General features: G+C 46.6%; 1 protein-coding gene across 1 annotated transcript; it reads left to right on the top strand.

The window, feature by feature from the left end:
* The first annotated feature begins 346 nt into the window (after nucleotides 1-346).
* Nucleotides 347-1,140, top strand: LOC141084989 (maternal B9.10 protein-like). The gene is made up of 3 exons (XM_073569915.1): nucleotides 347-519; nucleotides 624-758; nucleotides 852-1,140. The coding sequence occupies exons 1-3, from the start codon at nucleotides 347-349 to the stop codon at nucleotides 1,138-1,140; spliced, it is 597 nt and encodes a 198-aa protein (XP_073426016.1).
* The last annotated feature ends 14,469 nt before the right edge of the window (nucleotides 1,141-15,609 follow it).

The following is a 15,609-nucleotide window of genomic DNA, read 5'->3' as shown; positions in this document are numbered from 1 at the left end:
TAGAAAAATAGGAAAAAATTCCAGCTGTCCAGTTGGGGTAACATGGTGATGTAAAAATGCAATTTTACTGTTTTTTTTAATTTTTTAGATTTTTGTTTTTTTCTTGCAAGTCATGTTTTTGTTACGTTTTAACTTTTCGTACTTGTTTTTTTAACAGAAATAAAATGTGATTGTCTGATTTCTTATTTAGTGTATTGAAAACCAGTTGTATTCCAGTTCTATATCTGACACCTCCACCTTAGAGGAATATTAAAAAAAAAAAAGCATATTTTACAAAATCTGTACAAGTAACTATTCTATTTTTTTCTCAGATAAAATGGCTGCAAAGAATTTTATTCCAGTATCCATGAGGCAGGAACTGATTGCCGGAGTGGACTATGTGAAAACTGTGGCCAACAGATTCCAAATATTGGATTCCACCACAGTTGCCATGTTTGGAGAAAATTTGGCAGCAATTCTGTGTAAAAGATATACTGGACACTGGTATCCAGAGAACCCAATCAAAGGACAAGCCTATAGGTATATTTCTAGATAATCTCCATATTGGTATTGCAGACGCTCGAGAAATTTCCGATGTTGAACTAATGGCATCTCATCTCTAATGTCTCATTTTATTCTTTTAGGTGTATCAGAATAAACAGTGAAAGCAGAGATGAGAGCATATTAGAGGCTTGTGCTCTTACCCGTATAGGATTTCAAGACCTTGCACTGCCCAAGGAATTCACCTTGTGGATTGATCCTTTTGAAGTTTCTTGCCGGTGAGTAGTCGCTCTGCATATGATATTCAGTAGATATGGTAACAATAATTCCCATGATTGATAATCATTTCTTTTTGATTTATCTTTGCACAGATTGGGGGAAGAAAATTTCGCCTTCACTGTGGCGAGCTTCGATCCAAGATCCCCTCGAGTTGAAGATGTGTCTATAAGACCAGAAGAGGATCAGCAAGAAACTCCATCTTCATGTATGGTTGACTGTGCAATACAGGTCCCTGAGGATATCAGAGAAGCATGGAGCTTATCCCCATCATCATCTCCAACAATTAGTGAAGATGGAGATAGTGGAATCGATGAAACTCCCAGTCCTCCGGTGGAGCAAACACAGAGGAACACAAGACCAGATGAAGTAAGAAATCTTTAACATTCACTGATACTTGGGTTATAGGAAAATAACACACTAAGGGTACATGATAATAAGACATGGAGTTTGGGATAATTATGTTGACACTTAGGCACAGGATAATTAAATTTTCTTGAATTAACCCTCCGTATTCTTGTACTTTCAGGCCTCTCCTGCTCTATTTAGAACTTGGGCTCCGCTCTGGTTTCCACCGTGGAGGGTTCGGCTTTTTAATGACCCCAATTCCCAGCATCGGCCCTGGTTTTAGATGCTGCCAGATGCTGGTGGCTTCAAAATACAGGATCTGCATATTGTAATAAAAAATACTATTGCACTTTTTATATTTATTTCTTTGCAAAAAATGTGAATATTATTCTTGCAATAAAGATCTGATGAGATGACTCTGCAACTCTGTGATTATTATAATATTTATTAGTAATGAACCTGGGAACATCTCAAACTAACAAGATTCCCACATGGTTTGTATGTAAGAGGTGGGAGGAGGGCATGTAAACCAAATGTCACTGTGTCCTGTGAAGTGTATACTGAGCATGCACGAGCTCCCAACAAGAAATTGTGTCATCATGTACAGCCGTTCAATATGGATGCACTGTTACTTTAAATGTTGCAGAACAGGAGAACTTTTCAACAACTGTGCACCTCTTCTGGTCTCTTCAGGTGTCTGTGCTTCTATATGCAGGGTCCTCAAACCCACATTTAAAGGACTTGTTAATCATTCCTAGTATAGGATCCTGCCTCTAGAGGTCACTTCCCTGGATTCTCTGTGATGATCATTCTTATTTTACAGCAACATTTCACATCAAGATCCTCACTTCACCCATGTTCTTCAGTCCAATCATATAAAAACATTTACACCCAATTAACAACATAGTGCAACCCTTCCCCCCTCCCTCCAGTGTATTCTATAAGTAGTTCACGGACAAAAGAGTGAAATTTGTTTACAGTTAAACAACTGTCTATTGTGCTTTTTGGTAAGCAATGTTTCTGGTTTTACCTTCAGGTGCATATATAAAAAGATTTTTGGGCAAGCAAATACCACTGTTCATGTGAAAAACACGGGCTCTCCAAATTAATGCCGGCTGCATTAAGTGATTGACCTTGTGCTTTGTTTATAGTCATAGCAAATGCAAGCCGGATCAGGAACTGCAGACGCTTAAAATTGAAGGGCATGTCGCTTGGTAGCAAAGGAATACGTGGAATGAAAGCATTTGCTCTCTTAGAGTTTCCAATAGGAATATTGGCTTCAATAACATTGGGCATGAGACTCTTAATGCACAATCTTGTGCCGTTACTCATTTTTGGTGGGTCAAGGTTCCGAAGCAAAATTATTGTGGCTCCTATATTTATAGTGAGCTTATGCAGAGGCATTCCAGGAGGCTCCAAAAAATTCAAGAACTCCAATGGATGCATCACGGTTTGTTCAGTTTCCATGACTGAATCAATGGACATGTATGTGGTCGCTAGACCAGGCAGCCTTCCCTGAATTAGTAGATTTATGGATCTGACACTAGCATTTTTAGGCGCTAGGATTGCACATTCACAAAGCCACTGACAGTTGGTAAAATTGTCACAAATATCAGGGAAAACTTGGTCAATAAATTCCATTACCAAAGATGTCATTTCACAAAAATTTTCTGGAAAGGAAATGAGACCAGTAGTGTAATCAGTAGGGAACCTGTCTTTTCCAAGGCATAGTAGCTGGTGCGGAAATCTGTCCGCAGGTTTATTTCCCATCAAATGAACCCGCATATTAGTAGTAAGAGTTTGCTTCTGAACATGTATCCACAGATAAGAAGATTTTAGACAGGCATTCAGCTCATCCACTGGTGTTGCTCCCTTAAGAAAAGGTAATGTCTGGCAGAAGTCACCTGCAAAAATTACAACAATTCTCCCCATAAATTCCTTCGCAACCCAGCCTGTTTTCACATATCTAATCCAACCAATTTTTACAATTTTGACCATTGTCCTTTTATGAGGTCATAACTCTAGAAGACTTTAAAAGATCTCACTAATTCTGAGAATGTTATCTCATGACATATTGTACTTTATGATAGCAGTAAAATTTCTTTGATATGACTTGTGTTTGTGAAAAAATGGAAATTTGGTGAAAATTTTGAAAATTTTGCAATTTTCCAAGTTTTAATTTTTTATGCCCTTAAATCATAGTCATATTGCACAATATAGTTAATAAATAACATTTCCCACAAGTCTACTTAACATGAGCAAAATTTTGGAACCAAAATTTTTTTGTTAGGAAGTTATAAGGGTTAAAAGTTGACCAGAGATTTCTCATTTTTTCAACAAATTTTACAAAACCATTTTTTTAGCGACCACATCACATTTGAAGTGACTTTAAGGGTTGTACATGGCAGAAAATATCCAAATTGATGCCATTCTAAAAACTGCACCCCTCAAGGTATTCAAATCCACATTCAAGAAATTTATTAACCCTTTAGGTGCTTCACAGGAATTTTTGAAACGTGGAAGGAAAAAATAAACAATTTACTTTTCTTTCACAAAAAATTTCATTTAGACCTAATTTTTTTTACTTTCGCAAAGGTACCAGGATAAAATGGACCATGTATTTTGTTGTGGAATTTCTCCTGAGCATGCTGATACCCCATATGTGGGGGAAATCTACTGTTTGGGCACACGGAAGAGCTCGTAATGGAAAGAGCGTCATTTGACTTTTTGAATGTAAAATTTGATGGAATAATTAGCGGACACCATGTCGCTTTTGAAGAGCCCCTGATGTGCCTAAACAGTGGAAACCCCCCCACAAGCGACACCATTTTGGAAACTAAACCCCTTTTTAAACTTAGACCACAACCAAAAGAGAGGAAGTCTATAAACCACCACCACAGAGTATAGTCCATAAAATCAATTTTATTAATCCATCAAAAATTTAAAATATTACAACACTGCTGGACACCAATATAGACAGGAAAACAGTGTTATCCAGAAAAATATAATAGCACAAATAGAACCCAGATAAGTCAGCTCACAATAGGTCTCAATATATAATAAATAGCAGCAAAAATTGGGAAAAAGTGCAACATGCTAATACATAGACCAGACTGTGTAAACATTAAACAGATAAAATGCTGTAGTGCTAAGTGCTAATTACACATCAGGTACTGATTAATTAAAGGTGAATAATAATTTTTAAATATACTAAAAATTTAGAGTACACAATGTATTCATATAGCAGTATAGCAATGACTTACTGGATATGAGTAATAGCATAGATATTGTCCAAAATTACACCAAAAAATAAATTCAATTAAACAAGATTAAGTACACCCTATTATAGTCCAAATATACCATAGAGTAGGGAAAAAGTGCAATGTGCAAGTAAATGTATTAAGCTGTGCAAAATATCACAAACTAAAGTGCTATAATGCTAATGAATAATTGCACAAAAAATGCTAATTAAGAACTGCAGTGCACATGTGTAAGGGCATGAAGATGGACTTACTGGCTGTGTAGGATAACACACGTGTCCCTGCCGCCCCAACGCACATTTCGTGACTAACTTCTTTGCACCTCCTGAAGAAGTTCATCAGAAAATGTGCGTTGGGGCGGCAGGGACACGTGTATTATCCTACACAGCCAGTAAGTTCATCTTCATGCCCTTTTGGCTGACAGAGTTAGGTGAGGGCTTGTTTTTTGCAGGATGAACTGGTGTTTTTATTGGTACCATTTTTGGCGGACTTACAAGACCCAATCATGGTGGCAGGCCATGGAATGTTGCAACCATTTTTTATGTGGTCGTGCAGTGATTGGTTGGCCGCACAGTATCATCAGGGGTATAAGTGACCATGCGCCGCAATGCTCAGCGCAACGATTTTTGCGTCAGCTGAAAAATCAGACAGCGACTAATGCGTCGCTGTTTGGTTATTGCTACAATGGAAGCCTACGGGTTCAGGATCAGTCACTGTCCAACAAATGAAGGAATCCGTCGCCGGATTCTGTCATTTGTTGGACAGCAACGGATCCTGCGCCCATAGCGGGGGTCTGTGCGAGGGTATGTGAGACTGTGTGGGTGTCTGCAGGGCTGTGCTTCAGTCTGTGCAGGGGTATGTGGGTCTGCTGGGGCTGTGCAGGGGTATTGCAGGGCTGTGCGGGAGTTTGTACGGGGGTTTTTGTGGGGGTGTGCGTGGGTATGCGGGGCTGCACAGAAGTCTGTGTGGGGGTATGCGGGGCTGTGTGGAGCTGTGCAGGGGTATGCGGGTCTGTGCGGGGGTATGTGGGACTGCGCAGAGGGCTGTGCAGGGGTCTGTGCGGGACTGTTCTAGGGTCTGTGTGGGGTGGGCGGTGGTGTGTGGGGTCTGTGCGGGGTCTGCGGGGCTGTGCGGGTGTCTGTGTGGGGGTATGCCAGGCTGTGCGGGGGTCTGTGCGGGGGGTGTGCGGGGATATGTGATGCTGTGCGGGGGTATGCAGGGCTGTGCAGGGGCAAATGTTTGTAGCCTGGGAAGGGGGGAATACTTATTGCCCCTTCCCAGGCTATGAATGTCAGCCAGGAGCTGTCTGCATAGCCTTTACTGTCTAACAAAATAGGGGGACCCCAAATCATTTTTTGGGCCAGAAAATCAATGCAGACAGCTGCGGGCTAGTACTCATAGCCTAGGAAGGGGCCATGGATATTGGCCCACCCTGGCTACAAATACCAGCCCGCAGCCGTGCCAGAAATGGCCCATCTCTAACATGCGCCAATTCTGGCACTTAGCCCCTCTCTTCCTACTGCCGTGTAGCTGTGGCATATGGGGTAATAAGGGGTTAATGTCACCTTGCTATTCTAAGGTGACATTAAGCCTGGATGATAATGGAGAGATGTCAGTAAGACGCCTATCTATTATTAATCTTATATTAATAAAGGATTAAAAAAAAAATGCATAAGAATAAAGTATTTTAATGAAATAAAACATGACACATTTTTTCATAATTTTTATTACACGACTATACATTCGAAGCCCTCGATCACCTGCAAAAAAAATAAAAAAACAAACCAACAATATACTCCCTGTCCGACGTAATCCAATTAATAATGATTGTCCCATGACAATCTCCCCTATAGAGCTGTCACATCAGCAGATGTGACCGCTCCATAGACCTCCGATAACACACTTAACGGAGATAACCCTCCAGCAGTGTGTCATTGGACAAGATAAGCCTCTCGCTTTACAGCACTGCAGCGTGAGAAAATTCTCACGCTGTAGTGCCACAAAGTGACAAGTGAGCTCCAGTGACCTGTTGGCAGGGGAGTGATACAATGCGGAGGATTATCTCTGTCATTGTATCACTGGAGCCCTTGGAGAGCGGTTGCATCAGCTGATGTGCAGCTCTCCACAGGAGATCGTCGTGGGACAATCATAATAATTGGATTACGTCTGACACAGGGAGTATATTGATGGTTTATTATTTTAATTTTATTCAGGTGACCAAGGGCTTCGGGGATTAGTGGAATATGGTGAGGATGAACTATATATGTGTATGTGTTTTTTTTTTTTTTTTTTTCCTACATTCAACACATTAGCCGGATGATAGGACTACTACTGTTCCATCTTTGGCTAATGAGTCAATCGCTGTCAGTGTAGAAGGCATATCCCGATGGGACTTGTAGTCCCATCAGACAATGCCTGCATACACAAACACACACGCATACCCCCGCATAGCCCCACAGATGCGCACAGACCCTGACTCACCCCCGCACACTCCTGCACAGACACCTGCTTACCCCCACATATCCCCACACATCCCCTCATACCCTCACATACACCCCCGCACATAGCCCCACACAGCCCCACAGTGTAACAACCCTGCTGGCATCACTGCATGGCCTCCCTTCCCCCGCACACCAACTTACTCACTGCTCCGGGTCATGCTGTGAATTCTGTTTGCTGCCAGTCCTATGCTCTGTGCTCTGTGTCTCTGTTCTCCTGTATGCTTCCTGCCTATGTGTGCATAGGGGGGCAGCGCCAGAACTCTCAGTCAGGCTGCACCTGTTCAATCTGTCCCTGACCAATTACCTAGAGCCCTCAACTATTTAGATCTGCCACACCCACTGAACATTGCCAGTGCAATGTCTATACTCAGTATCTTGCTGCTGAGGAAGCCAGGCCCTGTTCTGTGTATCTCCTTCTCTGTAGGAATATGCTTTGCCTTGCTTTGTGTTCTTTGGCTGCCCTCCAGGAGGCTGCATATCCTGGTCTCTGTGACTTGGTCCTAGCTTTGTGTTTACTTGTCCTTCCGCTTGCCAGGAGGCAGAATATCCTGGTCCTTGAGTCTTTGTCCCTGTACCTTGTCTGAACTCTGTCCTACCCCTGCCTCCTTGTCTTTGGCTTCCTTCCCTGCTGTGTCTTTCCTTGTGTCCTCCCTGTCTAAGCCTCTGCACCCTTGCAGCTCTGTCTGAGCCTCTGCACCCTTGCAGCTCTGCCTGCTCCTCTCCTGCTGCTGCAGAACCTCTTGCTGCAGCTTCTCTCCACAGACCTTGTGGTTCAGCTTTGCTCTGCTGCTGCGGAACCTCTTGCTGCAGCTTCTCTCCACAGACCTTGTGGTTCAGCTTACTCCGCACTCCTGCGGCTCCGCATATTCCACTCCTTCCTGCCTGTATCCATACCTGCACCTCCTGTGTGAACAGGTCCAAAACCTGTTCCTTCATATTCCACTCCTGCCTTTATCCAAACCTGCACCTTCTGTGTGAACATGTCAAAACTTGTTCCTTCATACTCCACTCCTTCCTGCCTGTATCAGTACCCGTTCCTGCTGTGTGAACAGGTCCCTACCTGTTCCTTCATACACCACACCTGCCTGCCCTGTGTCTCAAGCCGTGCCCGCCTGCCTAGTGTCTCCAAGCCGTGCCTGCTTGCCCAGTGTCTCCAAGCCACACCTGCTTGCCCTGTGTCTCCAAGCCACGCCTGCTTTGACCTGTGTCTCAGCCGTGCCTGTCGTGCCTACCTGCCTGCTTGTCTGTAGCTTCTGTCCAAGTGACTTGTCCCTGAGTGGGATTAGCAGCCACAGCCAGACACAATCCTGGAGTGGCACCCGACAGCTATCTGCCACACAAGCCTGACCTCACCGTCAGAGGCTCCAGTGAAGACCAAGGTAGCTGTCGTAGTCACGCCCCTTCCAGGGTAGTCTGGTTTGTGGCACAGTGGGGCTACAACCCCCCGGCTCTCACCAATCAGCCAAGGCGTGAGCGTGACACGCAGACCCCGAACAGACCTCCACATAGACCCCTGCACAGACCCCCGCACAGCCACGCATACCCCCGCATACCCCCGCACAGCCCTACATACTACCCCCGCACAGCTCCACATACCACCACATACCCCCGCACAGAAGCCCGCACAGTCACCCGCAAAGCCTTGCATACCCCCGCATACCCCCGCACAGCCGTACATACCCCCACACAGCTCCACATACTACCACATACTCCCGCACAGGCCCACATACTCCCACACACTCCCACACAGTCACCTGCACAGCCCTGCAAACCCCGCACAACCTTACACAGATCCACACACAGCCCCGCAAACTTCTGCACAGACCCCCGCACACCCCGGCACTGACCCGCACAGACCCACACACACCCCCGCACAGCCTTGCATACCCCCGCACACCCCCCACACAGACCCATGCATACCCCTGCAAACCCCCACACAGAACCGCACACTCCCACACAGATCCGCACGTACCACCGCACAGACCCGCAAACCCCCACATGCCCCCACACAAGCCCACACATACCCCCGCACATACCCCCGCACATACCCCCACACAGACCCATATATACCCCTGCAAGCCCCGCAAAGACCCCCGCTTGGACCCCCGCAAACCCTGGCACAGCTTCTCCCACAGACCCGCATATACTCTGGTGCAGACCCGCACACAGCCCCCCGCAAACCCCTGCACAGCCCCGCAAACCCCCACACAGACCCACATACCCCCGCACAGCCCCACATGGCGTGATCCCCATGATGTCCCCATGTCATTTGAGCAGAGTTTCCATCACTTTCAGATGTTTTTAGACCTTTTAAGGACCCCCAGGGGGGATCGTGGTAAAAATGCTCGGGTCTCCCGTAGACTAAAGGGCCTTTTACATTTAGCGATGCACCAGCGATCCGACCAGCAATCCAACCCGGTCAGGATCGCTGGTGCATCGCTAAATGATCGCTAGTGAGCTTCCACACAGGAAGATCTCACAGTGATGCAGCAGCGATGCAGCGGACGATACTTACCTTTCACACACAGCAATCCAGACGTCCTCCCGCCCGCGTCCAGCGTCGCTCGTCTCACACAGCAGGAAGCCCAGCAGGAAGCGCCTGACGAGAAATGGAGCCGGACATTCTTGCGCGATCAGCGATGGGCAGCGGGGAGCCGGTCGGAGGTAGGTATCGCACATAGTGATATCGCTATAACGTTACAAAATCAGTGACGTTTTAGCGATATTGCTAGCGATATCGCTATATGTAAAACCCCCTTTACTTTTGGCTCCTGCTCGGGTCGAGTACCTGAGTATTCCAATTTGCTCAACCAAAGCAACGAGCACCCGAGCATTTTAGTGCTTGCCCATTATTATTTTTACACAATAAAAACTTTTATAGAAAAAATAATTATTTTTGCATCACTTTATTCTGAAAGATATAACTTTTTTATTTTTCCACTGATGGAGCTGTATGGCGGTTTGTTTTTTGCAGGACAAGACAGCGCTTTTAGTGATACTATTTTTATTACCATTCATTTTTTTATCACGCTTTATTCCACTTTTTCCAATGGTATGATGATAACTAGAGTTGAGCGACTTTTGGTTTTTTAGGGTCGCGTTTCGTTTCGTGAAACCCGACTTTTCCAAAAGTCGGGTCGAGCAAGATCGTCCGATTATAGGGAAAAGTCGGGGTCGTCCCGAAACACGAAACCCAATGTAAGTCAATGGGGAATAAAAGTCGGCAGTGAGAGGAGGACAGGAAACACACCTACAGTGCCCATTTGAATGCCAAAAGCATCAATTCTTCTTACTTAAGCTTGTCAACCTTAATTAACTTCATAATACAAGTTACGCACTGAAAAATGGGGGTTATTTGGCTAAAGTCGTTGGGGGGGAGGGCTGGCTGCAGGTTTTCATGTGCCCTGGGCGAAAGAGCGCCCCTTTAACACATACCACAACTCATCATGCTCCGATACGGCAGAGAAATAGCGGTATAGTACAATGAAAAATACCTCACTTTTTACATCTCATGACGAGGCCCATCTATTTCTCCATACAGAATCATTGGTCCCATATAATGTTTGAAACAGTATATGATGAGCTCCACATAATGCTACAGTATATGTTGGTCCCCATGGATGAAGCTCCACTGTCTTATGGGCCCAAATAATGCTCCAAACATAATGGGCCCCATTTCTAATGCTCTAGTGTATAATGGGCCCTGTAAATGCTGCTCCAGTGTCTGATGTCCACCTTTGGAATGTTCCAGTGTGTGGTGGGCCCCATCTATCATTCTCCAGAGTATAGTGCTCCCCAAAAATTGCTGTCCTAACATTGAAAACAATCAAATAAGTCTCCTCGCTAGGGAATCCCTGTACTTGTCTGGATTCCTCGTCGTCCCCATCTTCCATCTCACTGCACAGTATTTCAACTTTGCAAGTGCTGTGATCCTGGGCAAACAGGGGGGGCCCACTCGTTGGCAACGGCAATGGCACAGGGCCCCTGATAGTACGGTGGTGTGTCTGATGGCGGGTGGGCCGAACCTGCACTTTCATCTGCAGCTTCCTCTTTGTCACCGTGTAAGATGGAACTGTATATGGGAAGGGTAACCTGAGTTTCATCAGGGTCAGATTCAGGTCGTGTAGCGTGTGAGGGGAATGTAGTGGTCTGGGTCAATGTACCAGCAGATTCATCGAGCAGTGGCTGGGCATCAGTGCACTTGTGTCGCCACCAGGAGTACGGTCGCCACAGTGGCATTACCTTCTTCCTAGGGAGTGTGATGTCATGCTTGGGAGCAACGAAGGATCTCTCTAGCAGGTTAACTGATTGGGCGGCGTTATTCCCATGAGTCATGACCCTCCAAACAGCGTTCATGAAGGCAAAGTGTTTGTTTTACGTGGGCAGTATGGTTGCAAAGCTGAACCTTAAAGGAATGTCCAGAAGGGCACCACCAGGAGTGGAGCCTACGGTTAAATTCGACTCCACCTGGGAAACCTCAACCATGCCAGCTACAGAACAGATGCACACATTGCAAGCTTAATTCCGTTAACGAACGAGACTCCGTCATGCCCCGCGGTCCGAGTCCGGCTTACTAGAGGGACACGTGAGGCTCTGGCACATGAGATTGGCCAATAACTGGTGTGTCATGCCCTTACATGTCCGCGGCTGCATGTGCGCTACACTGAAAAGGCCAGCGTTTGTCGCTTACAGGTGCAGATAACCCGCTGAACAACGTTAGTGATGGGGATCACTGATTACAATTATTACCCGCGAACAATGATTTCCCAGTAAGTGCAGGTCAACCGCAGCTCCGGAATTAGGCCTAACCGTCATTCCTGAAAAAATGAAAAACTTACGTGTGCAAACCACAGGTGCTGTAGCTTGCTTAACAGCTCGCCAGCCGTTCTCACGCCCAGTATGGATTACACGTGATTGCACAAAGGTGAGAAAGGGTACCGTATCCCCAGATAACATGTATGGATAGCGTACACATTCAAAATATATGTCTATACATCAGGATGCAGGCTCAGACGGTGTTAGGCCCAGTATTAGAGTTGAGCGAAACGGGTCGAAAAAATTCAAAAGTCGCCGACTTTTGGCAAAGTCGGGTTTCATGAAACGAAACCCGACCCTAGGATGAGGTCGGCCACGAGGTCGGCGACTTACGCGCCAAAGTCGCGTTTCAAAAGTTTGTTTTGCGCTCTTTTTCAGCCAATCAGGATCCACGGACACTGTGGGCAACGTGATGACATAGGCACGGGTCACCACCATCTTTCAGAAGGGCATGCAAGTGATTGGCTTGCTTTGGTGGGCGTCACAGGGGGTATAAAAGGGCGTGCACGCCGACCGCCATCTTACTTCTGCCGATCTTAGTATAGGGAGAGGTTGCTGCTGATTCTGTAGGGAGAGCGTTAAGCAGGGAAGAAGACAAAAAAACTGCTTCTGCTGCTAGCGATTTGGCCTGCACAACACACCAGTCACTGTGTGTGCAGTGCAAGGGGAGGCTATATAGTGGTGTATCAGTGGTGTTGGTTGTTGGGCTGCCTTCTAAGGCTTCCTGACATTCCTGCATTGCTGTTTACCCACTGCTCCGCAAACTGCTTTTTTAAAAGCAATCCCAATTTTTTTTTTTGTCCTGCTGAGAAGAAAAAAACCTGCTTCTGCTGCTAGCAATTTGGCATGCACAACACACCAGTCACTGTGTGTGCAGTGCAAGGGGAGGCTATATAGTGGTGTATCAGTGGTGTTGGTTGTTGGGCTGCCTTCTAAGGCTTCCTGACATTCCTGCATTGCTGTTTACCCACTGCTCCGCAAACTGCTTTTTTAAAAGCAATCTAATCTCCCTTATCCTCTAGTCACTTTTGTCACAGCTGTGCCATCGAGCCTGTCACATAGCGCTCAGATATTCATTGGGCCTCACACAATCCAAAAGTGTCCAGTGTCCAAAAGTGTGTGCAGAGATTCAAAATCTCCCTTATCCTCTAGTCACTTTGGTCACAGCTGTGCCATCGAGCCTGTCACATAGCGCTCAGATATCAGTGGGCCTCACACAATCCAAAAGTGTCCAGTGTCCAAAAGTGTGTGCAGAGATTCAATATCTCCCTTATCTTCTAGTCACTTTGGTCACAGCTGTGCCATCGAGCCTGTCACATAGCGCTCAGATATTCATTGGGCCTCACACAATCCAAAAGTGTCCAGTGTCCAAAAGTGTGTGCAGAGATTCAAAATCTCCCTTATCTTCTAGTCACTTTGGTCACAGCTGTGCCATCGAGCCTGTCACATAGTGCTCAGATATCAGTGGGCCTCACACAATCCAAAAGTGTCCAGTGTCCAAAAGTATGTGCAGAGATTCAAAATCTCCCTTATCCTCTAGTCACTTTTGTCACAGCTGTGCCATCGAGCCTGTCACATAGCGCTCAGATATCAGTGGGCCTCACACAATCCAAAAGTGTCCAGTGTCCACAAGTGTCTGCAGAAATTCAAAATCTCCCCTGTCCTATAGACACCTTGTACCTTGTTTTACATTACTATATAGTTTGTTGGATTTTGTCTACATTTCTACCAAAAATGAGGAAGGCTGGTGGAAGAGGCCGTGGAATTGGGCGGGGGTTGGCAGCTGGTAATGATGGTGTTGGTGGTGGATCTGATGGTAGTGGCAAGAGCAAAATAGGACCGAATGCAGGAGGTGCTGACCCTGCGTCATCGTCTGGCTACATAAGGCCTCGAACGCTTAGTTTTCTAGGAGTTGTCAAACCGCTTTTAAAGCCAGAGCATCAGGAAAAAGTTTTGTCTTACATTGCTGACTCAGCCTCCAGCTCTATCGCCTCCTCTTCTTCAGTTGTAAAAAGTAAAAGCACTGAGTCGCCATTGGAGGCTCATGTTCATGAACCACACCTTTCCTTGTGTCCTTCACCCCAACCAAGATTGAAGGATGACGCAGGCCATACTACTGATTACTCCATGGAGCTGTTTTCACATACCATGCCTGGATTATCAAGTGAAATGGTGAATTACCCAGGCCAAGATGAATCTGACATGGAGTGCACTGATGCATGATTCTGCTGGTACATTCACTCAGAGCACTACATTGTCCTCGCAGTGTACAGAGCCAGATTCTGACCCTGATGAGACTCAGGTGCCCCTTCCCGCACACTATACCACCATACAAGGTGACACAGAGGAAGGTGCACATGACATAGAAGAGGAGGTGATGGATGACCCAGTTGTTGACCCAGATTGGAATCCATTGGGGGAAGAGGGTGCTGCTTCCAATAGCTCAGATGAGGAGCATCCACAGCAGACATCGACATCGCAACAGCTGTTATCTGGCAGGCCCGGAGCACTCCAAAGACAGGTTCCAAACATCAAAAGAGTTGCTGGACAGCTTGTCCAGAGGGTCAAAAGATCACAGCGTGCTAGGCCGCAAAATGTCTGCCAAAGTAGGAAGAGTGCAGTGTGGCACATTTTTGAACAAAATCCTCATGATCAGGCCAAGGTTATCTGTAAGAAGTGCGCAAAGACCTTTAGCCGAGGGAAAAATCTGAAAAATTTGAATACCAGTTGCATGCTTAGACATTTAACCAGCATGCACTTGCAAGCGTGGACACAACACCAAACCTCAAGTGCCACATGTGCAACTGATCACAACGAAGGTAGTCAGCAACGCTACATTGTTTCCCCCACTGTAAGCCCACCGGTTAGCACAGCAGCAAATGTTGAGGTGTCGTTGCAAGACCACAGCAGTCAGGGAATCCCACTGTTATATCAACGAAAGACTGATTCTAGGCCATCAGAAAGAACACCAACTCCATCACCATCATCAACCCTCTCTCAGTCCGCCCTGTCCACCGCTACTTCCACCATATGCAGCTCTCAAGTCCAGCTCACCCTCCCAGACACTATGAGTAGGTCAAGAAAGTACTCAGTCTCTCATCCGCGTACACTGGGTTTGAACGCCCACATTGCCAAACTAATCTCGTTTGAGATGATGCCCTTTCGGTTGGTGGAAAGCACAGCTTTCAGCGAACTCATGGCCTATGCAGTACCACGCTATGACCTACCCAGTCGCCACTTCTTCTCTCGCAAAGCCATCCCAGCCCTCCACCATCATGTGAAAGACCGCATTGTCCATGCACTCAAGCAGTCAGTGAGCGGAAAGGTGCACCTCACAACTGATGCATGGTCCAGTCGGCATGGCCAGGGCCGTTACGTGTCCATCACTGCGCACTGGGTTAATGTGGTGGATGCAGGGTCCACAGGGGACAGCGGTGGTGGGACAGTGCTGCCTAGCCCACGGTATAGGAAACAGCTGGCTGTAGGCGTTCGACCCTCCTCCTCCTCCTCCTCCTCCAGAAGCGAAAGCTCGTCCACAGAGCGCAGTCGTACGAGCACTCCATCTGCAGCTGCCACTGTTGCACACGATGTGTCCCCCTATCGAGCAGCTAGTGGAAAGCGTCAGCAGGCTGTGTTGCAGATGATGTGTTTGGGCGACAGACACACCGCCGAGGTGCTGGCCGAGTACTTGAAGCGACAAACTGAGTCATGGCTGGGCAGTGTACATCTTGAGGCAGGCAAGGTAGTTAGTGATAACGGGCGTAATTTTGTGGCAGCCATAGCCCTTTCAAAACTCAGCCACATACCTTGCTTGGCTCACACCTTGCACCTGGTGGTGCAGTGCTTCCTCAAAAATTATCCGGAGTTAACAGCCCTGCTCCAGAAGGTGCGAAGACTGTGCGCGCACATCCGCCGTTCGCCTGTACACT

This window comes from Dendrobates tinctorius, unplaced genomic scaffold (assembly GCF_039654945.1).
Source record: "Dendrobates tinctorius isolate UK_male_01 unplaced genomic scaffold, ASM3965494v1 ptg000028l, whole genome shotgun sequence".
In the NCBI taxonomy this organism is placed as follows: domain Eukaryota; kingdom Metazoa; phylum Chordata; class Amphibia; order Anura; family Dendrobatidae; genus Dendrobates; species Dendrobates tinctorius.
Note: the sequence above shows the minus strand (reverse complement) of the source record. Positions and strands in the feature narration are given on the sequence as shown.